General features: G+C 40.3%; 2 protein-coding genes across 6 annotated transcripts in view; one reads left to right on the forward strand and one right to left on the reverse strand.

Moving 5' to 3' along the window:
* The window catches only part of gsap (gamma-secretase activating protein), a 304,945-nt gene that overhangs the window by 25,887 nt on the left and 252,958 nt on the right, over positions 1-26,100 (forward strand). The gene's annotated exons all lie outside the window — the stretch shown is intronic.
* LOC144507977 (tyrosine-protein phosphatase non-receptor type 12-like) overlaps positions 1-26,100 on the reverse strand; it is a 137,146-nt gene that overhangs the window by 21,499 nt on the left and 89,547 nt on the right. For all 5 annotated transcript variants that reach the window (XR_013500184.1, XM_078235621.1, XM_078235619.1 and 2 more), the window contains 6 exons: positions 25,689-25,831; positions 22,481-22,547; positions 19,277-19,354; positions 17,171-17,260; positions 14,324-14,409; positions 103-1,061 (listed from right to left, as the gene is read on the reverse strand). Coding sequence is in view for 4 of the 5 variants with exons in the window: in XM_078235621.1 (XP_078091747.1) it covers positions 103-1,061; positions 14,324-14,409; positions 17,171-17,260; positions 19,277-19,354; positions 22,481-22,547; positions 25,689-25,831 (1,423 nt within the window). In the remaining variant the exon portion in view is untranslated. The remainder of the gene's footprint in view (positions 1-102; positions 1,062-14,323; positions 14,410-17,170; positions 17,261-19,276; positions 19,355-22,480; positions 22,548-25,688; positions 25,832-26,100) is intronic.

Here is a 26,100-nt window from a genome sequence, read left to right on the forward strand (position 1 = left end):
AAGTTTTATATAGTTTCTAACAATGTTAAACTCTATAAAAATTAAGTGATTAATGATTCCCACTCCAAAAGAGTATTGGAGTATTGTGAAGTAAACACTTACATTTCTGGACTCCTAAATTTAACTTGTTGGATGAGTGTTCTCGGGCAATAGACATGGGTGATATTTTTCTTGTTGATTGGGTTTCATTTTGTATGTTGGCAGTAACAATGGAACTTGTTAAAATACTGGTAACATTTTTAGGTATGGCTTTCCCAACATCCACCTCCTCCGGTTCTGAGTCAGAGTGGAGAGGATTAGTAAAACAGAGGGGCACCACATTTACACAGTGGTCACTGGTGTCCACAGCCAAATGCTGAACTACCGGTATCTCTTTCGATGATGGCGCTGCTGGTATATCAGGTGTTTTAGAAGAATGACATTGAGCATTGTACAATTTGTCACCAGTGGAAGACTTAAGTGTAGTTGGTGCACATTCATGGCTTGCCTTGTTCCACAAGGCATGAGCTCTTTCTTTAAGTGGCAATTGTACTGGTCTCAAGACAACATCAGAATTCCTCCGTCCTTGAGTAGCATCTGTGTGCTGAATATCCATCTCTGAATTTACGGAAACTTGTCCACAGCTTAATTCCACAGATTTACTTGTTTGCTCAATCTCAACTGCCGAAGTGGACTTCAGTTTGCTTGATGGTGCTCTGTTAAAAGAACCGTTTCCTCCAGGGGGGGACACTTCAAAGCTTTTGGGTCCTTCTTGGAGCGGTATCTTCTTTATTTCAATACTCAGTTTTCTTTCCAGCTTTTTTTCAATAGGTTCAGTGTGCGCAGCACAATTTTCAATCTGTTTGTAGGTATCCACAGGTTTGTTGTAGTTTTCATTGAGATCTGTGGGAGGTGGTGTAATTGAGTGCACCACTGGTTTGGGATGATAGCGGTCATTATCTTGCCACACAGTAGTAACAGCTGGATATGCAGACGGAGGCGAAGGAGTGAGGATAGGCGGCACTGGTTGGGGCTCCGGAGGCTGCAGGATTTCTTCTTTCGCATCTCCTTCTACCAGGCAGCTATGAAATTATTTTGGTTGGGGAGGGGGTGGGATGCAGGGGGAAAACAGGAGAAAAAAAATGGAGAAGGATTAGATAATATCACCACTCAAAAAGAGAGAATTAAATTTTTGAAGGCAAAGAATCCAGACACATTAAACAGCAAAAAGAACCATGAGAAACTAAACAGAACGGAGGACATTTTATGGTAACATGTGTTTCAAAGATGGTCCTTTCTAACTTTACTTGCTGGGTAGAGACAAATATTTGGACTACAATTTAAACCAATTTACAAGATACCGTAAACTAGAATATCATAGCACCATTGCCTCGAGTACAGAACACCACAAATTAAGGCACTGTAATAAATGTCAACCCGTTCATTTCCTTCCACAGCTCAAAATTAATTAGTTCAGTGATCAAGCTCTTGCTCATCTAGCTGAGATTCAAACTCAACTTGGCAAAAACATTATTGTACTCTGACAAATACCAATTTATTTATATGACAGTATTTTACATTCATTATTCTCAAAGAACTCATACTGATTTGCTGTCACACTTAGAAACGGTTCAAGAAACTGGCTGAAATATTATGTAGTCGATAAGATTGATCAAGTCATAAAACCCACCATTATTTTCCACAACTGTATTCAAGTTAAAATAGAACTTCACTTCCAGGATGCCGTGACATGGTTATCACAATAAAAAGCAACTCACTTTGCTGAATGACCACATATGCCACAGAAGGTGGAAAGTGTGTTCAATTCTCACCATTTCTGAGCAAAGAATAAGGAAGCAATACAAAAACAAGTACTCAAAACCAAATGACAAAATAACACCTTCAAAATTCTTCAGTAAAAAACAACAAAAGTGAAATGTAAAGATGGGGACAAAAGTGAAACTTTTTGTCTAATATCTAGCATTGACCTCTAACTGGACAAAGTTCAAGCACTGATGTTATACTGCCTGAACTCACCAACATGCTGTGAACTTATCTTGATATCAGCGCAAGTGAAATCACTTTCTCTGGTTCACTTAAGAAAATAACAGCAATATTATTCAAATAATGAATCGATTCAGCCCAAGGACATGGATGGAGATAAAAGCTGTGCAAACAAAATTACAGGCAAAACGATTTTAATTTAATGAAGACACACCTTCCTCCTATGGGTGCAGGGTAGAATAGAATTTGAAGAGCTTTTTGAATACAGGGAGACAAGTGGCAGCATGGGAAGTTAGTCAGCGAATTCCCAAAAGCAGTTGCACAATGGCTACTTCCTTATGGAGCAAGGGCAAAAGTGACCCAATGTTGAAGTGGCAGTGCTAACCACTGTGTCACCATGCCCTCCCGACATGGTAGAGGAAATTAAGGTTAAATAGAAACCCATTATTTGCTAGATTCTATCTGGCCTCTTTCTCCCCTCCCCAACAGTAAATATCACAATGCTCTTCCTTTTGTGTTACCCCTTGTACATCAAGTTTAGTCTTTGAAAGTTTCCCCTGCCACTTCATCTCCAGGCACAGCACGATCATCAAGGAAACGCATGTCTGACTAAAATTATTTAGATCTTATTGCTTAACAATTTGCATTTTTTAAAAATACACTGGAAAGTCTTTCATGCTATTTAAACACATGCTGAAATTTTATCCAAACAAGACTTGAAGCAAAAATTTAAATTGAATGCAAATTAAAGTTTGCATTAAAATTACCAACAGAAAGTCACTCCAAAAGCGTCTAATGGGCCAGATGCCAAATCGTTCAATGCCAAAGCAGTAAGCGAGCCTATGCTGCAATACTTAAGAACTGCAGTATAAAAAGTATCAGGATATTTATAAACCTAAAAAAGCTATCTGAAACCAGAGATTAGCTAACTTTGCTCATATTAGATAGAGAAGGAGATAAAAGGCCTGTAAAAGAGGGGGGAAAAGCAGAATGAGAGAAAGAGAAAGAAGAAAACATGAGTGCATGTGCACTTGTAATGGAGGCAAATCGAGAAAAACAACATGGATGATAAATCTAGATGGGACACGAATTACATGAATTGGCTTTCATGTGAAAGGAAGGATGAAAAAGGACGTCACGGATAATATGGGTGTAGGCTAACTTGAGACTGAGCACAGAAAGAAAGGATAAACAGGAAAAGTTAAAATCAACAGCAAGTAAACCAAATCTAACATTTCAACCATCCTCCACCTCTTCTGCTAAAAGATTGAGAGAAGTGTGAATCACGTTTTGTTTTAAAGGAAATAGTGCTGTAATGGAAACTTGCCAACTTAAACAAAATGATACGTACAAGTTTAACGCTTCAAAACACTTTGGTAGGAATAACAGATGTGTTGAGTATAGGGCTAACGGGAGGACTTTGAATAGTGTGGAGGAGCAGAGGGATCTAGGTGTATGTGTGCATAGATCCCTGAAAGTTGGGAATCAAGTAGATAAGGTTGTTAAGAAGGCATATGGTGTCTTGGCGTTTATTGGTAGGGGGATTGAATTTAGGAGTCGTAGCGTTATGTTGCAACTGTACACAACTCTGGTGCGGCCGCACTTGGAGTACTGTGTGCAGTTCTGGTCCCCACATTACAGGAAGGATGTGGAGGCTTTGGAGAGGGTGCAGAGGAGGTTTACCAGGATGTTGCCTGGTATGGAGGGGAGATCCTATGAGGAGAGGCTGAGGGATTTGGGATTGTTTTCGCTGGAAAGGCGGCGGCTAAGAGGGGATCTTATTGAAACATATAAGATGATTAGAGGTTTAGATAGGGTGGATAGTGATAGCCTTTTTCCTCTGATGGAGAAATCCAGCACGAGGGGGCATGGCTTTAAATTGAGGGGGGGTAGTTATAGAACCGATGTCAGGGGTAGGTTCTTTACCCAGAGGGTGGTGAGGGATTGGAATGCCCTGCCAGCATCAGTAGTAAATGCGCCTAGTTTGGGGGCGTTTAAGAGATCCGTAGATAGGTTCATGGACGAAAAGAAATTGGTTTAGGTTGGAGGGTCACAGTTTTTTTTTTAACTGGTCGGTGCAACATCGTGGGCCGAAGGGCCTGTTCTGCGCTGTAATGTTCTATGTTCTATGTTCTAAAATTGCAATCTTCTAACAGAATCTTGACACTTATGAAATTAAAACAAAATGATCTCGCAAGATCACAAATGAAAAATGTAAATTGTGCTACTCCGAGATCTTATCAGGTGCCTTTCTCATGCCTCACATAAAAGTCATCTTCCTCAGGCAACCACTATCGCTTCCTATAGTCCAAAGTATGACCTAATGTGTGAAGTCATGCGTCCTGAGCAAACAATACAACAGTTCATTGTCTAAATTTATATATAGGGTTTCCATAAAGCAACCGTGGTTGCTATCAGAGTGAATTTTTTAAAAATTCATCCACGGGATGTGATATCACTGGCTGGGGCCAGTGTTTATTGCTCATTCCTGAACCATTTAAGAGTCAACCACATTGCTTTGGATCTAGAGTCATATATAGGCAAAAATCAGGCAAGGACAACAGATTTCCTTCCCAAAAAGACTTTAGTGAACTGGATGGGTTTTTACAATAAACAACAATGGTTTCAAGGTTCATCATTAGACTTTTAGTTCCAGATTTTTATTGAATTCAAATTTCACCATCTGCCATTACCCATAGTCTCTGAATTATGAGTCCGGTGACAATACCACTACACCATCTTCCCCGAATTAGCAAATACAAGCAAAAACCATGAATGCTCTGAAACAAAACCAGAAAATGCTGGTAACACACAGGATGTCAACCTCTACAGAGAGAAAAGATAGATTAAAGCTGTTGGCAAAGTTTAATCAAAGCAGAAAAGAGACAAAAAATATATTGTAGAAATATTGCCATGTTAAAAGAAATCAAGATAAGGATGAATAGAGAAATAAAAACTGAATTCCTTTATAAGAACATAAGAAATAGGAGCAGGAGTAGGCCATCTGGCCCTTCGAGCCTGCCCCGCCATTCAACAAGATCATGGCTGATCTGAAGCGAATCAGTTCCACTTACCCGCCTGCTCCCCATATCCCCCAATTCCCTTATCGATCAGAAAACTATCTACCCGTGATTTAAACATATTCAACGAGGAAGCCTCCACCACTTCAATGGGCAGAGAATTCCAGAGATTCACTACCCTCTGAGAGAAGAAGTTCCCCCTCAACTGAGGCTGTGCCCTCTAGTTCTGGTTTCCCTTCTAAGTGGAAAGAATCTCTCCACCTCTACCCTATCCAGCCCCTTCATTATCTTATATGTCTCTATAAGATCACCCCTCATCCTTCTAAACTCCAACGAGTACAGACCCAATCTGTTTAATCTCTCCTCATAAGCTACACCCCTCATCTCCGGTATCAACCTGGTGAACCTTCTCTGCACTCCCTCCAAGGCCAATATCTCCTTTCGCAAATAAGGGGACCAAAACTGCACACAGTACTCTCGTTGCGGCCCCACCAGTGCCTTGTAAGTCAGTTGAGTTCCTTTAAAAATATATTTTGGGTAATAAGTGCTTCAGAATTACACTCATGACTAATTATTGTTGTACTCAGTATTACAGGGACATTTGAGTCAATGGAAGTTGTGCCTTACCTCCACACTGTTGTTCAAATCATAAACTAGGGTATTAAATTGCCAAAATTTATACTGATGCAGCTTTGCCTCGAGAAGCTAATTTTACCAGTCCAAGGAAATTTGCCCGATGAATTCCAACTACAAAACCTCTGTAAAAGACTACAGAAAGACTGACCGGAGCTAACTACACTTGCTTTGAATTGATGTGTAAAAATGGCACATTGATGCATGTCAATTTTGTGCACTTGGGTTGTTAGCACTTAATATGCTTCAGGGAAGACCACAGAAACAGCCAAATTCCTCACTACATATTGGCACTAACCATTTTAAAGCTGATACCTTAATTATCTTCATTTCTTTTTGCAATTAAACTACATGATGCACAGCATAGAAGTGACTAACAAATTATGGGCAAAACACTGTCCAAGACTGTTCTAAACACATTCTTTTTAAGACAAGCATTTACTTATTGTTCCTGAAACATAGATTAATGAAATGTGGTTAAAATAAAGTATTAACTTTAATAAGGTAAGTAATAAAAAGAAAATGAAAGTCACTGCCTCTTCTCCGGGCTTAATGTTCCTAAGGGCTTATCAAAACCACATAATGACCAAGCTGAAATTGTATATTAATGCAACTGCCATATCTTGCAAAAAAAGACCTACTTAAAATATCTTCGAATAAAATAAAGATATGCTAAAAGAGGTTCCAAAACTGCAGTCCATGGCTTATGACACTCAGTTACTCAAGGAATTAAGGACATCTTTTGATGAAACAAAGCAGTAACTTGGAGACTGTTTACCTTGCTTGTGTAATTTTTAAAAAATGAACTGTGGGACCGTGATAAAAAAATTATATCAAGTTTCTTTTTTACAAAATAATATTGGAGAAGTTGAACTTATCCTCCATATTTTTGTGGCTTACTTTTTAAACAAATAACACAACGTTGCCAGCTGCTGCCCTCCTAGTTCAATAGTCAATCATGCATCCTCTCTTTAACCTACATATGGCTCAAAGCAACACAACCTCGGTAACCAAAAAGCTAAGTAAAGATAAACCTGCTTAATAGCAAGCAGCAAATGATGACTGCTAACCAAAACATAACTGCCTGAGCTACTAAAACCGAGAAAAAAAAAATCTGATTACGCAAAATCTGAATGCAAACCCAAAAAAACCCCAAAAAAGCAAATACTGCGGATGCTGGAAATCTGGAATAAAAACAGAAAATGTTGGAAATACACAGCACATCTGACAACATCTGTGCAGGGAGAAAGAGTTAACATTTCAAGTCTGATGTGGATTCAGGACATTAACTCTCTCTCTTTAGATGTTACTGGACATGCTGAGTATTTCCAGCATTTTGTTTTAATTTCAAAAATATATGTTCACAATAGGCTGTTCAACACCCATCAGAAAGAATGTTCCATCAGATCCACGAAAGTGGAACAAAAAGAACCTTTATTTTGAGGCTGTTTAATCTATGATGCACCTGCTGTTTTTAATCAAAATTCAGGTTTAGCCTATTTGAGAATTGCAGTGATGAAATTATGACAAATGGAATAGAAGACACAAGTTTTTGAAAAAAATTAAGTCCTCAATTTTCCATTTTTATAACCAAGAAAGAGAAGTGGTGAGGGGAATGCCTAAGCAACTCAAAGAATTTGAATTCCTGGAATGACCAACTCCAAAGGTGTCAGAGCAATATCATGGGCAAATACCACAGAAGGTACTTAATGGGAGTTATTATAGATTTGATTGCTGGGATCTGTGTGTCCTGTTGGGAGTGGCGGGGGGGGGGGGGCGACGCGCGCTCAGTGAGTTAACATAGATCAGCAAGGAAATGTTATGCAAGCGGGACTTTGGTGTGGGATCAGAAATTTCAGCAGTCACAGGCATTCAGCCTTGGATCTTCAGGTAAGCGTTCTCCAAGGCGGCCTTCACGACACACAGCGCAGAGTCGCTGAGCAGAAACTGATAGCCAAGTTCCGCACACGAGGACGGCCTAAACCGGGATGTTGGATTTATGTCACATCATCAGTAACCCCCACAGCTTGTTCCCTGGTCTTGCAGAATCTCACTAGCTGTTCTGTCTGGAGACAATACACATCTCTTTAACCTGTGTTGAATGCTCCCTCCACCCACATTGTCTGTACCTTTAAGACCTGGCTGGCTGTAGAGATTTGCATTCTAATTAGTATTCTGTAACTTGATTTGTGTCTGTGCACTGTTTGAGAGCACATTTCCACTCCATCTGACGAAGGAGCAGTGCTCCGAAAGCTTATGGTATTTGCTACCAAATAAACCCTGTTGGACTTTAACCTGGTGTTGTGAGACTTCTTACAGGGGAGGTCCCAGAGGATTGGAGAATAGCCAATGTTGTTCCTTTGTTTAAGAAGGGTAGCAAGAATAATCCAGATAATTACAGGCTGGTGAGCCTTATGTCAGTGGTAGGGAAATTATTGGAGAGGATTCTTCGAGATAGGATTTACTCCCACTTGGAAATAAGTGGACGTATTAGCGAGAGGTAACATGGTTTTGTGAAGGGGAGGTCATGTCTCACTAACTTGATCGAGTTTTGCGAGCAAGTGACGAAGATAATTGATGAGGGCAGTGGATGTTGTCTACATGGACTTCAGTAAGGCCTTTGACAAGGTCCCTCATGGCAGACTGGTGCAGAAGGTGAAGTCGCATGGGATCAGAGGTGAGCTGGCACGGTGGAAATAGAACTGGCTTGGTCATAGAAGACAGAGGCTGGCAGTGGAAGGGTGCATTTCTGAATGGAGGGCTGTGACAAGTGGTCAGGGATCAGTGCTGGGAGCTGTTTGTAATATATATATATAAATGATTTGGAGGAAAATGTGACTTGTTTGATTAGTAAGTTTGCGGACAACACAAAGGTTGGTGGATTTGCAGATAGCGATGAGGACCATCAGAGGATACAGCAGGATATAGATAGGTTGGAGGCTTTGGCGGAGAGATGGCAGATGGAGTTTAATCCGGACAAATGTGAGGTAATGCATTTTGGAAGGTCTAATACAGATAGGAAATATACAGTAAATGACAGAACCCTTAAGCATATTGATAGGCAGAGGGTTCTGGGTGTACAGGTACACAGATCACTGAAAGTGGCAATGCAGGTGGAGAAGGTAGTCAAGAAGGCATACGGCATGCTTGCCTTCATCGGCCGGGGCATTGAGTTTAAAAATTGGCAAGCCATGTTGCTATAGGAAAGATAGAACAGGAGGCAAGAGAGGAGGGGGAGTTGCACTTTTGATTAGGGAAAGCATCACGGCTGTACTGAGAGGGGATATATCCTGAGTCTATATGGGTAGAACTGAGAAATAAGGAGGGGGAAATCACTTTGATAGGGTTGTACTATAGGCCCCCAATAGTCAGCAGGAAATTGAGGAGCAAATATGCAAGCAGATTACAGATAGTTCCAAGAAAAATAGGGTGGTAATAGTCAGAGATTTTAATTTTCCCAACATTGACTGGGACAGCCATAGTATTAGAGGGTTGGATGGAGAGAAATTTGTTGAATGTATTCAGGAGGAATTTCTCATTCAGTATGTGGATGACCCGACTAGAGAGGGGGCAAAACATGACCTCCTCTTGGGAAATAAGGGAGGGCAAGTGACAGAAGTGTTAGTGAGGGATCACTTTAGGACCAGTGACCATAATTCTACTAGTTTTAAGATAGCTATGGAGAATGATAGGTCTGTCCCAAAAGTTAATATTCTAAATTGGGGAAAGGCCAATTTTGAAGTCATCAGGCAGGAACTTTCAAAAGTTAATTGGGGGGGTCTGTGGGAAGGAAAAGGAACATCTGGTAAGTGGCATGCTTTCAAAAGTGTGATAACCAGGGTTCAGGGTAAACACATTCCTCTTAGAGTGAAGGGCAAGGCTGGCAGAAGTCAGGAACCCTGGATGACTCGAGATATTGAGGCCCTGGTTAAGAAGAAGAGGCACATGACCTGCATAGGCAGCTGAGATCAAGTGAATCTCTTGAAGAGTATAGGGGATGTAGGAGTAGAGTTAAGAGAGAAATCAGGAAGGCAAACTTGGGGAATTAAATATTGATTCTTGAGGAGCGTACATATTATAGAGGAGGTGGTGCTGGAAGTCTTAAAGCGCATCACGGTAGATAAATCTGCGGAACCTGATGAGGTATATCCCAGGACGTTGTGGGAGGCTAGGGAGGAAATTGCGGGTCCCCTAGCCGAGATATTTGAATCATTGATAGTCACGGGTGAGGTGCCTGAAGATTGGAGGGTGGCAAATGTTGTGTCTTTGTTTAAAAAGGGCTGCAGGGAAAAGCCTGGGAACTACAGGCCAGTTAGCCTCACATCTGTGGTGGGTGAATTGTTGGAAGGTATTTTGACAGACAGGATCTACAGGCATTTAGAGATGCAAGGATTGATTAGGGACAGCCAGCATGGCTTTGAGAGTGAAAATCTTGTCTCACAAATTTGATTGAGTCTTTTGAAGGGGTAACCAAGAAGGTAGATGAGGACAGTGCAGTTGATGTTGTCTGCATGGACTTTAGCAAGGCCTTTGACAAGGTACCGCATGGTAGGTTGTTGCATAAAGTTAAATCTCATGGGATCCAGGGTGAGGTATCCAAATGGATACAAAATTGGCTTGACAGAAGCCAGAGGGTGGCTGGAGAGAGTTGTTTTTCAAACTGGAGGTCTGTGACCAGCAGTGTGCCTCAGGGATCAGTGCTGGGCCCACTGTTATGTGTCATTTATATTAATGATTTGGATGAGAATATAGGGGGCATGGTTAGTAAGTTTGCAGATGACACCAAGATTGGTGGCATGGTGAACAGTGAGGAAGGTTATCTCCAATTGCAGCAGGATCTTGATCAATTGGGCCAGTGGGCTGACAAATAGCAGATGAAGTTTAATTTAGACAAATGCGAGGTGATGCATTTTAGTAGATTGAACCAGGGCAGGACTTACTCAGTTAATGGTAGGGCATTGGGGAGAGTTACAGAACAAAGAGATCTGGGGGTACATGTTCATAGCTCCTTGAAAGTGGAGTCACAGGTGGACAGAGTGGTGACGAAGGCATTCGGCATGCTTGGTTTCATCAGTCAGAACATTGAATACAGGAGTTGGGATGTCTTGTTGAAGTTGTACAAGACATTGGTACGGCCACACTTGGAATACTGTGTGCAATTCCGGTCACCCTATTATAGAAAGGATATTATTAAACTAGAAAGAGTGCAGAAAAGATTTACGAGGATGCTACCGGGACTTGATGGATTGAGTTATAAGGAGAGGCTGAATAGACTGGGACTTTTTTCTCTGGAGCATAGGAGGCTGAGGGGTGACCTAATAGAGGTCTATAAAATAATGAGGGGCATAGACAAGGTAGATAGTCAATATCTTTTCCCAAAGGTAGGGGAGTCTAAAACTAGAGGGCATAGGTTTAAGATGAGAGGGGAGAGATACAAAAGTGTCCAGAGGGGCAATTTTTTCACAGAGGGTGGTGAGTGTCTGGAACAAGCTGCCAGTATTAGTAGTAGAGGCAGGTACAATTTTATCTTTTAAAAAGCATTTAGATAGTTACATGGGTACAATGGGTTTAGAGAGATATGGGCCAAATGTGGGCAATTGGGATTAACTTAGGGTTTTTAAAAAAAAAAACAAGGGCGGCATGGACAGGTTGGGCTGAAGGGCCTGTTTCCATGCTGTAAACCTCTATGACTCTATATAGAACCTTAGTTAGGCTGCACTTGGAATATAGTGTTCAATTCTGGTCGCCACACTACTAGAAGAACGTGGAGACTTTGGAGAGGGTACAGAAAAGATTTACCAGGATGTTGCCTGGTATGGAGGGCATTAGCCATGAGGAGAGGTTGGAGAAAGTTGGTTTGCTCTCACTGGAACGACAGAAGTTGAGGGGTGACCTAATAGAAGTCTACAAGATTATGAGGGGCATGGACAGAGTGGATTGTCAGAAGTTTTTTCCCCAGGGTGAAAGAGTCAATTACTAGGGGGCATAGGTTTAAAGTGCGACGGGCAAGGTTTAAAGGAGATGTACGAGGCAAGTTTTTATTTTACACAGAGGGTGGTGGGTGCCTGGAACTCGCTGCTGGGAGAGGTGATGGAAGCAGATACGATAGTGAGTTTTAAGGGGCATCTGGACAACTACATGAATAGGATGGGGATAGTGGGATATGGTCCCCGGAAGGGTAGGGGGTTTTAGTTAAGTCGGGTAGCATGGTCGGTGCAGACTTGGAGGTCCAAAAGGCCTGTTCCTGTGCTGGTTGGTGGACAAGAATATATTTATGTGGCGAGGGGAAAAAAGGGATTCTTTAGTTTGGGGGGAGGGGGGGAGAACTTGGAGGGGAGGGGGTGTACTGCATTGGGTAGAATGCTGAAATATTCTGTAAAAGCTTAGTGGTAGTGGTTAACAAGGGAGATGTTCAGGCCCTTTGGGGGGGGGGGGGGGGGGGGTGGAATGGAGGTGGTTCTACTTGTGGTTTTTTTTCCCCCGTGATCACAAAAGTTGGAGTCTTGTCAGGGTCAAAAGCATGTGGTCAAAATCTCCTTTTCACACTGCTTAATCAAGATCACATCAAGTACGCCTCAAAACACTACCTCTGGCTCCTCACTCTTACCCACCTGCTGCATCTTTTAGCTGATATTGATAGCTGAATGAAGGAAGAATTTTCGGCTAAACGTCACCAAGCCCGACACCATTCTGCTCAGCTCCTGAAACTATGAACCATAGCACACTTCCTTCCTCCCACTCTCTGGAGGCACCCTCAAGATAACCTTGATGGAGAGGAAACTTCAGCTCTGAACAAAGATTCACACCCTGCACCCTTGCCATCATTGAAACTGCCCAGTTTCACCTTTGCCTGCACCCCAAACTCATCCCAATTGCCAATAAAATATCTACCCACGCCTTTACCACCTCCAGGTTTAGTTAATGCAATGTATTTCCCAGCATCTTTCTAAGTTCTGCCCTTCATAAATTGCAACTCTTCCAAAATTCTGCCACACGTCATTTGACACTAATCCCCACTCACCTATCATGAACTTCACGAGTGTGTACCAACAATCACAATCTAAGCATTTACTTTAAAAACACTTCTGCTTCGCAAATTCCTTCATGGCCTTGCTCTTTTCCATCTCTGCAAATACATTTAGTTTCACTTTCCTGTACACGTCCTCTGGTTTTTTGACTGCTGACTTTTGCATGCAAGTTCCTTTCTCTCCATTTCTCAATTCCAATTATTTTCATCTTTGTTTCAGTACTTTGGGATGATACCAAATTAAAATCCGCTAATTGGAATAAATGGATCTTTTTCCAATTAGCAGACAGTGACTAGTAGGGTACCATAGGGATCTGTGCCAGGACCCCAACTGTTCACTTTATATATTAATGATTTGGACGAGGGAACTAAATGTATTTTCTCCAAATTTGCAGTTGTTACAAAGTTGGGTGGGAGGGTGAGCTGTGAGGAGGATTCAGGGATGCTTTAGCGTGATTTTAACAGGTTGGGTGAGCCTGGCAGATGCAGTATAATGGGGATAAATGTGAGGTTATCCACTTCGGTAGCGAAAATAGGAAGGCAGATTATTATTTGAATGGGTGTAAATTGAGAAAGGTGGATACTCAGCAAGACCTTGGTGTCCTTGTGCATCAGTCACTGAAAGGAAGCATGCAGATACGACAGGCAGTAAAGGAGTAAAATGGTATGTTGGCCTTTATAGCGGGAGGATTTGAGTCTAGGAATAGAGATGTTTTACTGCAATTGTATCGGGCGTTGGTGAAGCCACACCTTGAGTATTGTGTACAATTTTGGTGTCCTTATCTGAGAAAGGATGTTCTTGCTATAAAGGGAGTGTAGCAAATATTTATGAGGCTGATTATTGGGATGGCAGGACTGTCACATGGGGAGAGACTAGGTCGATGAGGATTATATTCACTGAGGCTTAGAAGAGCGGGGGGGGATTTTATGACAACTTCTAAAATTCTAATAGCATTAGACCGGGTGGATTCCAAAAGAATGGGGAGTCCAGAGCTAGGGGTCATGGTTTTAGGACTGAGGTGAGGAGAAGCCCAGAGGGTGGTGAATCTGTGGAATTCACTACCACAGAAAGTGGACCAAAACATGGTGATTTCAAGGAGGAATTAGATACACTCTTGGGGCTAAAAGGGATTGAAGGATATTTGGAGGAGGGTGGAAATCAGGATATTGATTTTGATTAGCCATGATCATAATGAATGGTGAGCAGGCTCAGAGTCGAATGACCTACTCCTGCTTCTAGTCACTATATATGCTTCTATGCAATTAAGGTGTACTAAATCAAGTGCAACTTGGTCTTTTTGTAAATAAAATAAAATTGCATACAGCAGAATTGCATGTGCTCAATTCACAACTCCACATTTATGGCCAAATGGAACATTAACACTGCACTCATTTCAAAAGGGTCCATACAAAATGCTAGCAAAGCTTCATGAATCACATTTTGCGCCTCTAAGAATGTCACTCCATAGGTCATCAGCTAAAATCAAGCCCAAATGCAATGGTATGAATGCAAATTAGTATCTCATGGAGCTTAACTACAGAAATTCTGCAACTTATTTATCGGTACAATTTCTTCAGGTCTTCCAACCGTATTAATCACTTGTGTTAAAGCTGTATCTGGTTCTAAACTGTTATATTACCCAAGCTGAAAATAAGTTACCTTCGTACTCGTGGTGGCTTTGGCGGAGGCGAATCAAATTTGTCAGGGAGAGAAGAAATGGTCGTATTTTCAGAACTAATATCATCCTGTTATAAAAGGCAAAAACAGCTTAAGTGACAACGATCAATATTTTAATTTTGTAACAAGGCTGAATATAACACTCAATTTACTAAACTCAGAGCCTGGTATTAAAGGGGTAGTTGGAAAGTAAGTGCAACAGATTAAACAACAACAGTACAGAGAGCAAGTCTCAAATTCATCACAAGTACAGTCAGATAAAAAGGCACAACAAAAATGATTTAAATCTACTTGCATATTTCCTTTTGTCTTAAAGCAAAGATAAATGAAAATGAGGGGGGGGGTGGGCAGGAGGCAGGAGGAGTACTTTCTGTACAAAGTACTTAGCCATCTATAAATATACGTCTATATTTATCCAGGTCAAGTGTGAATTGCTCAATCTTATACAGCACTGAACCAAAATTTCCAAACTAAGAGAAGCGTAACAGCTAAAAGAGCTGTTCCCAACTCCAGAGAAGCTAGAATTTCAGCAGTTACGATCACTAAAATCTTCAAAATAAAAAGAATCAACCTATCTAGCAAGTGGAGGGGAGCCGGGTTGGAGTTTCTTTTATATTCATTGCTTATACATGAATATATATGGCACTTGTTGACAAATAGTTTGACTGGTCTCTCCAGAGTTATGTCTGTGATCTGCTTAATCAAGAACCTTGAAAATAGTTAACAATATGCACAAGAAGAACGAACAAATGGGAACTTAAGAACTAAATACAGGAAATGGCGTATACAACAAAAATAAGGTTCCAAGTTGTGGTTGCTACATTCAGTGTCTCTTACTTTTTCATCAATTTAACAAAGTTTGATCTGGGAGTTTAAAATAAATTCTAGGAACAGGACTGATTTCTTTCAGCAGCGAGTGGCAATTAAATCTGGGAAACTGGATAAGTGGAGCTGAATGACAAGCATGTGGAGTTTACAGTTAATGTGTTAGAAATGAATAAGGCATCTACTGATATCAATTCCGTTTCCTCATACAGTTGGTTAGGCTCAGCAATTTGTGCTAGACCATTTCCCATAATTATATAATTAGAACACACCCAAAAACTATTTTAAAAATTTTTCAAGTTAAAATATATTTATTGTTCACATTTTAAAAACCTCTTAAACTTCAACACTTCAATATTTCAATATTTAAATTTACATAAACACAAAATGAGCAACTATTGCAAAATCCATTGCAGTTGCTTATTGAAATGTGCTAAATGTGCTAAAAATACACAAATTTTATACATTTAATTGTTTAAATACAGTGACTGCTTAAAGATGTCGGGGGCAATTCTTCCTGAGCAGTGCAGCGGGCTGGGAGACTCAAGCGGGGACCGTGGAGCGGGCTCCCCACAGGATGCCACGGCCTCCGTGAGTCTTTGGCTACTGGATTTCCGGCACTGTCAGCTCCACGCCAGAGATCGGCACTGCCCAAGAGGCAAAGTGGCAATATCTGGGGCACCTTGACACTGTCCACTGGGCATTGGGGTTGATCCCGCTGCCACTCTGCACTCGGTGGTGACAGAGGGAGGCCAGTGATTGGTACTGGCCATCAGGGTGGTAGTTTGAGCGTGTCCTTGGGGGGGGGGGGGGGGGGAGGAGAGCAATCAGGGCATGGGGGGAGGGGGGCTGTGTGCACCAGCGATGTGGGCTGCAGGGCTGGCCAACGATCAAGCTGGCCAGTGATCGGGGGGCCAGCAGAGCTACTGCGCATGCGCCGATCTCCGCTATGACAGATCGGCGCATGCGCTTGGCCTGCTCAGCTCTATGTGGCCAGCCTCTCCCACGGGAATAGGCCCTGCCCACAGCATTTTAATGAGATTCACACGAGGGCACTCTGTGCACTGCAGAGTGTGGGAAGATTTATTTCGAAACTCCCGCTGAAAAAAACCCAGCAGGATTTACTCCAACTTTTACATGAATTCGACAGTTTTACACCAAGGATTATACTGTACAAAATCATTTTTTTTTAATCAACTTATGCTATAACCCACTTTTACATCAGAATATTGCTACTTGGATCACTTACATCAAAGCATTCTGCTAATTGCAATATGCTTCTGAACCCTTTTCCCTGTCCCCCCCAAACCCACTTCATTTATTGCAGTGCATAACTATAGGCATTATTCAACAAGGTCTGATATGCTTCTGAACCACTTTGTACCAACATGAAAGCAATAGGCTAGCAATGTTGCAAATAAACCAGTAGCATACAACTGTGAAAATATGTAAAATTGTGACCCTGCTAGCTTGACGAAATAATTTAGCTTTAAAAAATAAAATCAGGAAAAGCATCTGCTCAGTGTTATTAAAAAGGGCTGAATTTCCTGCCACCGAATAACTTCTCCCAGATGTTCAATTACTCTTCGTGCTTTACTTAAAAAAAAGTATTATGTCAAAGTCACAGGTACTGCAAGTGACCACATTTCACTGCACAAGAGGAAACAGACTTTCCGGAAAAAGCAGCCAGCCATCTGCAAGTAATCTTTTTTTTTTAAATTTTGGGAATCTACCCATTTTGACAGTTTGATTTTTTAAAAATGTGAAATCGCAATGTTTTTCTTCAACTTGCGAAATATTTAACATGAGCAAGTTACTGACATAAAAGTGAAATAACTTGATAAACAAATAAGCTGGTGCGCTTTAACATGAACAATGCTAGTGGCACTAAACCAGTTAACTGACCATTTTCTTCACACCAAAAAAAAAGCCAAATGTATCACACGAGCAAGGAATTAAATATTTATCACAGTTAAAAGTAAAATATCTAAAACTATCACTTACTGTGTCAGAAAGATTTTCAGTGCATTGATTCCTTTGTAGTTCCTTTTCAAATATCTGAGCGATTGCACGGTGAACAAGCTCGTATTGCTCCTGAGAAACAAGTGACACACGGCTTGATATTTGCACTAAAAAAAAATCTATATAAATTAGAAGTGGCAGAGTGGTCTGACCACTATGTTTCTGTAAAATATCCGAGAAGATGGTTTTATTATACACATGTGCATAGTTAAATTTACATGTTATTGCTGGCCAAATACAGATAACATACCAATTTGATTAAAGCCCAATACTTAGTTCCTTCAACAACATGCCATGGATGCTGGAAATCTAAAACAAAAGCAGAAAATGCTGGCAATACTACAGGCTGCTGAAACATTAACTTTCTCTCTTCATAGATGCTGCTTGACCTGCTGCGTATTTCCAGCATTTTCTGATTCTATAATCACTGTTTTAAAATATCGTAGAACATTATTTTCTATAGCATTGAAACCAATTACCTTTTAGATTTATAATCTGCTTTTAACTATATTCTCAAATGTATAGTGCCACCACCAGGAAGTTACCTACAGTTAAAAAAGTCATGAGGAATGCCATTGGCTATTAACTTGTATAAACATTCTTTATTAAAACCTAGTCTCAGCTGCATCAGAAGGAAAAGTCAAATAGAACAATGAAAAACATTTAGAAAATACCTTTCTTAATTTCAGGATATCACAAATCAATTTATATCCATGAAGTACATTTAAAGTGCAGTCCAATGTTATAATACAGAATCCAAGGCTGCCAATTTACATGCAATATGGTCCCAAAAGCAGCAACAACATTAGGACATGATCTGTTTCAGGTCAAGGGCAATTCTTGGCCAGGAAATAAAGAACATTCTGGTTCTGGTTGCAAATATTGTTATCCAGTTTTGTTTAATGTCCACCTGAAGGAGTAGATGGGGCCCCATTTATAACAATCATAAGAAATAGGAACAGGTGTGGGCAATTCAGCTCCTAGAGCCTATTCCGCCATTTAATACAATCATGGCTGTTCTCATCTCGGCTTCAACTCCAGTTAACTGCCCATTCGCCATAGCCCTTCAAACTCTTACTAATTAAAAACCTGTCCACCTCTTCCTTAAATTCAAAGTCCCGACATCCACCATGCTCTGGGGTCGTGAGTTCACAAACTCAACCCTTTTAGAGAAGTAATTTATCTGTTTTAAATCGGCTACCCTTATCCTAAAATTATGACCTCTCGTCCTAGATCGCCTCAAAAATACACCGTTCAAATATCAAACTCCCTTGGTTCTGCACTAGAGGATCATCCTATATTTTGTGCACGAGCTTCTCGATGGGACTTGAACCCTTAATGGTAAAAATGCCAACGTTAAGAAATTGTGCACTACTCTCTAGATGCAGATTACCCTCTAGGTGCAGGCGTTTCCTTCCACTGAATGAAGAAACTTCCATATTTTCCTTTACAATAAAAAAGCACAATGGTCAAACTACTTCTTCAAAATCAACACTGACTTTTCACATTGCTGGATTCAACAGTTTATCTACTGAAAGAGGGTAATTAACTTCCATTCAAAATCAATAGAAGCCTACTAACCACTAGAAATGTTGAATGCCAATTTAGGGTCTGCATAAAGAACAAGTGTTCCAAATTAATAATAATAAAATACTAAGAATGCTGCAGAACTTCAATTTCAAATAGGTTTTATTTTAAAATGTGCAATTATGGAAAGAGTAAAATGAATTTTATTCCTACCCATTAAAAGATGTTCCACTTAATGAAGATCTAATTGCTTAGTCTGTTGTTTTGAAAAACTTCACATTTATTTGCAGATGTCACACAATTGGTGACTCGATTACATTCAAAATTAGTGAAATATTCTATTTAATGTTATAATGTAGACTAACAAGTTTTTACATGATTAGCAAGATCTTTGGGGATTAGAGCAACTGATAACTTACTCGATTGCTATAATGAAATTCAGAGAATTTGGCACAAAGTGAAGTCAATACTTTCAATGACATTCATTGCATTTACCAAGCATTTTAATACAGAGAAACATCCCAAGATGCTACAGAGAATAATGAATAAATGTAAACATACCTTCGTTTGGACCGCAGAGTGCCTTTGTGTTCTCATTTCTTGAATCAAGCTAAACACACTGAATTCTTCAGGAATTTTCTAGCAAAAAATAAAACAGTTTGGCAAAATGTGAATTGTAATCCATAAAATGGAACTAAAATGAATTGTTCTAAATTGCATAACATAAGTAGGAGCAGATCATGTTGTCTTTCAAGCCAGATTCCCCGTTAAACAAGGTCATGGCTGATCATCTACCTCAACACCACTTAATTCCCTTAGTACCCCAAAACCTAGTGCATGGTCTTAAATATACTGAACAACTGTGCATCCACAGCTCGCTGGGATACAGAATTCAAAAGTTTCATAACCCCTTTAGTGAAAAATCTTCTCATCTCAGTCTTAAATGGCCAGCCATGGGTTCTAGATTATCCACCCTGGGGAGACAATTTTTCAGTCATGTTGGCTGGCAGCTCTGTAGTCCCAGCAGCACGAGAACAGAGTATGGCCACTTCCGAAACTACGGCAGTCCTGTACTAGTTTCAGAAGACTGATAATTCTGAGATTTTGGACAGGCTTGGGCTGCAGACCCCAGGAAGTGGGGAGGGATGGGGGCAGGGGGTCAGGTTTCAGAGGCCAGAGAGGAGTGGGAGTGCTTCCGATAAGCACCAGGGACCCCCCCAAAGGAGGTACTCCTCTTCCTGCCTAACAGTCCATGCAGCGAAAGCTTCCCACCTTGCCTCTGCCTTCCTCTGCTGCACACAAAATAGCAGCAGAAACGATTGAGGCCAATAAGTGGACCAAAATATGGGAGATAGGTTAGTGCGGTGGGATGGCACTAACCCAGAGGGAAGGCCATCTGCTTTATTTTACCAGCTCTCAAGCCTTCAAATATGCCAGTGGACATGGGCCATAAAATTTAGCATTGGACTACATTACAGTAAGCCCCCTCATCTAGGTCTTTAAAATAGACTAATAAATAGCTGAGACCAGAGTGCTGATCCTTGCACTGCTCTGCAACTCAAAAATGTTCCATTCATTTCAACTGCTTCTTCTGTTCATTAACCAATCCTCAATAAATTCTAATAGATTATATAAAATTAGAATTCAGGGGATTGGTCTAATCTCGTGTGGCTCCTTAACAAATGCTTTTGAAAATCCAAATACACTACACCCTCGGTTTCTCTGTATCCATCTTATTAGTTACATCCTCAAAAAAACTAACATATTTAACAGAGGGGGAGCGAGAGGTTTTGAAACGAAATTCTAGGGCAGCTGAAGCCATAGCCACCAATGGTGGAGCGATTAAAACTCAGGACCCCAGAACTGGGGGAGCACAGAGATCTTCAGTGGGTGAAGGTTACAGAGATAGGGGGTAAGACCACAAAGGATTTGAAAGAAAAGATCAGAACTTTAAAATCAAGTCGTTGCAGCCTTGCAGTCAGTACAGGTCAGTGTGCACAGGGGTAGTGAGTGAAGGGGACTTGGTGCAGATTGGGATAGTTAAGTCCAGAGGCAACAAAAGGCATAGATAAGGATTTCAGGAACAGACGAGCTGACAAAGATGGGATGCTTTAAGTGGAAGACAGTTTTGGGATGAAGGGATATATGGTCATATTTGTAACTGTTCACATATAATTTCCTGTCTAATCCAATCTGTATCCCGATAATATATTGCTCAATCTCTCACACAAATATCAATTGAAATTCTATTACAATTTAAATTTTACAACCAATAATTGAAAGTTGCAATATTAGAATTTAGTGGAAGTGTCAGGTACAATCCCAGGTGTAAATGATGTTGGCAGGTAAGTCCCCAGGGTCTGATAACCTGCACCCTAGGGTATTAAAGGAGGTGGCAGCAAAGATAGTGAATGCATTAGTTATGATATTCCAAAATATCCTGGATTCTGGAAAGGTACCAGTGGATTGGTAACACGCTAATATGACACCCCAATTCAAAAAAGGAGGGTCGAAAAGTGGGAAACCGCAGAGTAGTTAGCTTGACCTCAGTGGTGGGAAAGTTGTTGGAGTCAAGCATTGAGGAGATAACAAAGCTCAATTCATCAGTATCAGCACGGTTTTATGAAGGGCAAGTCATGCTTGACAAACTTGCTGGAGTTCTTTGAGAATGTAACCAGCAAGGTGGATAATGGGAATCCTGTGGATGTGGTATATCTAGACTTCCAGAAGGTATTTGACAAGGTGTTGCATGAAAACTGATCCAGAAGGTTAAATTCCAGGGGGTTGGGGGTAGAGCATTGGCTTAGATAGAGGATTGGCTGACTGACAGAAAGCAGAGGGTCAGGATAAATAAGTCCTTCTCTAGATGGCGAACTGTAACTGTGTCCAGGATTGATTTCTCAGAGCTCAACTATTTATAATCTATATAAACGATCTGCAAGCAGGGTCAGAGTGTAATATAGCACAATTTGCAGATGATACTATAATAGGTAGGAAAGCAAGCTGTTTTGAGGAGATGAAGAGTTTACAGATGGATATTGATGGGCTAGGAGAATGGGCCAGAATCTGGCAGATGGAGTTTAATGTGGATAAGTGAGGTTATCCATTTTGGCCAGAAAAATAAAAGGGCAAATTATTTAAATGAGAAGCAGATTCAAAGTGCGTCAGCAGAGAGGGCTCTGGGTGTCCTTGTGCATGAATCACAGAAAGCGGGTATGCAGATGCAGCCTATACCAAGAAATTGAATCTTGGCACTTATTGCAAAAGGACTAGATTTTAAAAGTAGCATTGTTACAACTGGACAAGGCGTTGGAGAGACCGCACCTGGAGTAGTGTGTCCGGTTTTGATCTCCTTGAGGAAGATAATTCATAGAAATTTCAAACCATCCTTGTTTTCTTTTTTTTCTAAACTGTTGACATAAATGTGGTCATAATGCAGCAATTCACACATTTAACTTATTCCTGCTGATTTAGCTATTAAATTTTAATGCTACAATTAATATTTGGTTGAATTTTTTCTGTGTATCTGAGTGTTGGATACACAGAAAAAATTCAACCAAATATTAATCCAAAAGTGTTCAATCCAATAGTTAGTTGATGTGTAATACCACATAGAGGAAGATCATGAAATCACAGACAAAAGGTAATCTAAGTTTAAAAACTTAGCATTTCCAAATATAGCCCAAATACTGCCATTTCTCTGCTTGTCTGTTTAGACTATGCAGGTTTTCCTGGGAGGGAAAAAAAGAGAAATAGATGACTCACCCCAGCTTTTAGCAAATTCCAGGTATAATCAATTGCACATATGGCTCCAGTTCTTCCACATCCAGCACTATAAGCATATAATTTCAGGAAATGACTCAGTGCAGTAGTCTTCCTTAAATCAAAGTCACCATCACCATCATCTCCATAAGCAAAACAACAGGAACTCTTGACTTCATGTAATTAAATTTCAATTCTAGTTCTTTGCTAAGAAAATGACACTTTTACAACTGAAGTTCGTTAGATGACACAGCAGGATAAACCCAAAGACCTGTAACTCATTGATCCTGGGTTCAAATCCAGTGCTAAATTATGGCAGCATAAATGTTGATCTACCAACATGATGCAAGTTACAACAGTAACTCAGTTTCCAGTTAGTCTAAATACATTCCACTAGCATTCTATAATTTGGCAGGAGAAAGCAATTTTCCTCAAAGAAGCCATAAGAATAGTCAGAGTGGAAAGCAAAGGCACACACAGAACATCCTTTGTGACTGAAATCAATGCATTTCCTTCCTGAACCCTTAGGCAGCCTTTGACACAAATACTCTTCTAAAGTCTCTCTTTTATGTCCAGCTCCATCGGACTGCCTCATTTGGTTCCACTCTTATGTAATCCAACCATTTCCAAATATAAATTTATCTTTCCAATACTTTGTGCCCTCTGCCACCTGGATTGAATGATTGGCTTATAGTTTAAACTAATCAACTCCACTAATGGCTTCCGATATTCAAATAATTCGTGAACCTTTTTAACAAACTGACAATCGCATTCACTCATACGCTTTGTTATCCATCACAATAAATTCATGTGAACAAAAGGTGGTAGTTTTTTTCCCCTTTGACAGCTGTTTACATACAACTTATCACCTGCCTATATATATATATATACACCTCAAATCATAAGCAACTGATCAAATCATGAACACATGTTTTGTTCAACTTAACTCCTAATTGTAAATCTCAACATATTAGAGAATTTTGCAATGCATTCTTGAACTACAGCAGTGACGCTGCCCTGCTTTGAAATGTGGGAATGGAGGGATACAAAAGAAACGTGGGAATGGAGGGATACAAAAGAATGGTCTAGTTTGGACCAGGGAGCGACACGGGCTTGGAGGGCCGAAGGGCCTGTTCCTGTGCTGTATTGTTCTTTGTTTGTTTTGTCACATAACATTGCACATTTTTGTGCAAGGACACATCATCAAAATTAACAAGTGAAAATAAGCACACTGCAGGGAAGATATCTGCACGTCATTATGCCTGTATACACAGGCATCACTTCTAAGAATTTCAAGTTAAACCAAATTAGCACTGGACCATGCATATTTTGAGGAATTGATAATAGCATCAGCTCACTATTGTACAATAAATTTACACTTGAAGTATTAGGCTATTGACATTGCTCTAGATTTCTTGTACAAGTACACACAGAGCTCCATAAGCTTCATATTGAGAGAAGGAAAATTTATCCTTGTTTAATTACTATAATATGCCTTCTCCCTTCCAAGAGGTCCTCCAATATTTAATTAGCAATGTTTAAGTACCAAATACATAATGCACATATTATATATTTTAACAAATCTCAGAAAATGGAGAGCGCCTTACATGATAAGGAATCATTTACAGCAGCACTTGGAAAATTTACCCATTTACCACATGGCCAGTTCAGCCCCACTGAAAATTAAACAAAGAATGTGCCCCATTCTTCCTCCAAGAACTCACGGAATATGGTTCTTCCTTATTCTTTCCCATCCTGCACCCCTCTCACCAGCTTTTGTGGGCTTCACTAATTCACTGGTTGCCACAAATACTACAAGCATATGTATCTTCAAAATTATCTGAGTTAATTTTAAAGAATGATTTGTACCCTAATTTCACCCCCATTTCTCCTGAAAGCACAATGTAGTCGACAGGCCCCTTGCCCAAGTGATCATTCTTTATCTGGGCATCTAGTTAGGGAATGTCAGTAAGTTATTTGATCATGGACAGTAACATAGTAAAGGACAATCATTATTTTCTCTGATGTTTATACGCATGTCTTTCCCAGCATGAATCACTGGCAGATTGTTCAGCATCCCCAATCTATAAAGCACCTTCAACATGAAAAATCATACCCAGGCACTTCACAAGAGCATTATAAAATAAAATTTGAAATGGAGTCACATACGGCCAATTTTACCTTCCAAATATTACTTATTGACAAAAAGGACTTGAAGACTTTTGATCTATGGGCAGGATTCCCCGATCTCATCCGTACCCACCCTGCTGCCAGCAAGAATGGAGAAATGGTCTCAGCACACCACCTGTTTCAGCTAAACAAAAGTAGTGATAGCCATTCGCTGGTTCATTTCTCAGGGCGATGTTTTGACCAGAGTCAAGCTGCCTGGTTTACATTTTCAAACAATACTTGGCATCAATGTCAACAAAATGTCTCTTTTCAGCAATACCCGAGTTCTACATTGCCAAACAACTATCTACAAGTCTTAGCGATATAAAAAAAGAGTAACAGCTAGTTAGAGCTAAGGGTTTCAGGGCACATGCGAGATTAATTGTCTTGAAAGTGTGGACAGAACAAAAATGGTTTTAAAAAAGTCTGATCACCAGTAGAAAAATTTAATTTGTACATCAATTGCCCCATTAATCACCCAGTGAATTTGTAGACCTCCAGAGCACTCCCCCCCCCCCCCTAAAAAACATCAATGAGCCTATTCTAGGCTTCAAATATTTGCTAAAAATCTATATTTAAAATAATTTGCCAATTAGAATGGAATCGAAAAGGTGTTTCATACTATAGCCAAGGTAAATTAAAGGTATCCATAGGGAAACAAATCTGCACAGTTCTGCTTGTATTTCTAACAGCACTGCTGCCTCTCAGCGCCAGGGACCTTCGATTGCTGGCTTGGGTCACTGTGTGTGGAGTTTGCACGTTCTCCCCATGTCTGCGTGGGTTCCTAGAGGTGCTCTGGTTTTCTCCCAGTTCGAAAGACATGTGGACAGGTGCATAGGCTATGCTAAATTCTCCCTCAGTGTCCCCGAACAGTGTAGAAGACAACAGAATCAAATTCTGCATATCCTGGTATTTACTTATATACATTTTATCATGAGAAGTAACTCCAATGACAGCCAGAGAAAATAAATTAATGCTCCTTTTATCAACCTTTTATTCCTGTTCAATTTGGGGAGAAAAGCAGAAATATTTTCTTCCATACCTGCAATGGATACAAATGGGAACATCCTCATGCTCTTGATATTCTCGCATCAAACTGATCATATCCAAAATGGAATCAAATGAAGATGGAACATCATGATCTGGCCAGTTTATGTAATGGAACTGATAGATTCTACGAGATTCCTAAGTATGAAAAGAGATATACAGATGTTTAATTCTCTACAACACTTGAAAACCTAAGTCGCTATTACAATCAGCATGCTGAAGATTAACCAAAGGAAGATGAATTTTAATCAATCACACATCTTTTTCTTTCGTTAAATTAACGTTGTGACCAACATAGCTGAAAATCTGTGCATGGAAAATAAAGGTCCAAATGTTGCTTGATCAGCACATTTCGTGGTGTGCCTCATTAGTTCAGGCCTTCTCCCTCACCTTTCAGCTCAAGACAA

This window comes from Mustelus asterias, chromosome 19 (assembly GCF_964213995.1).
Source record: "Mustelus asterias chromosome 19, sMusAst1.hap1.1, whole genome shotgun sequence".
NCBI lineage: Eukaryota > Metazoa > Chordata > Chondrichthyes > Carcharhiniformes > Triakidae > Mustelus > Mustelus asterias.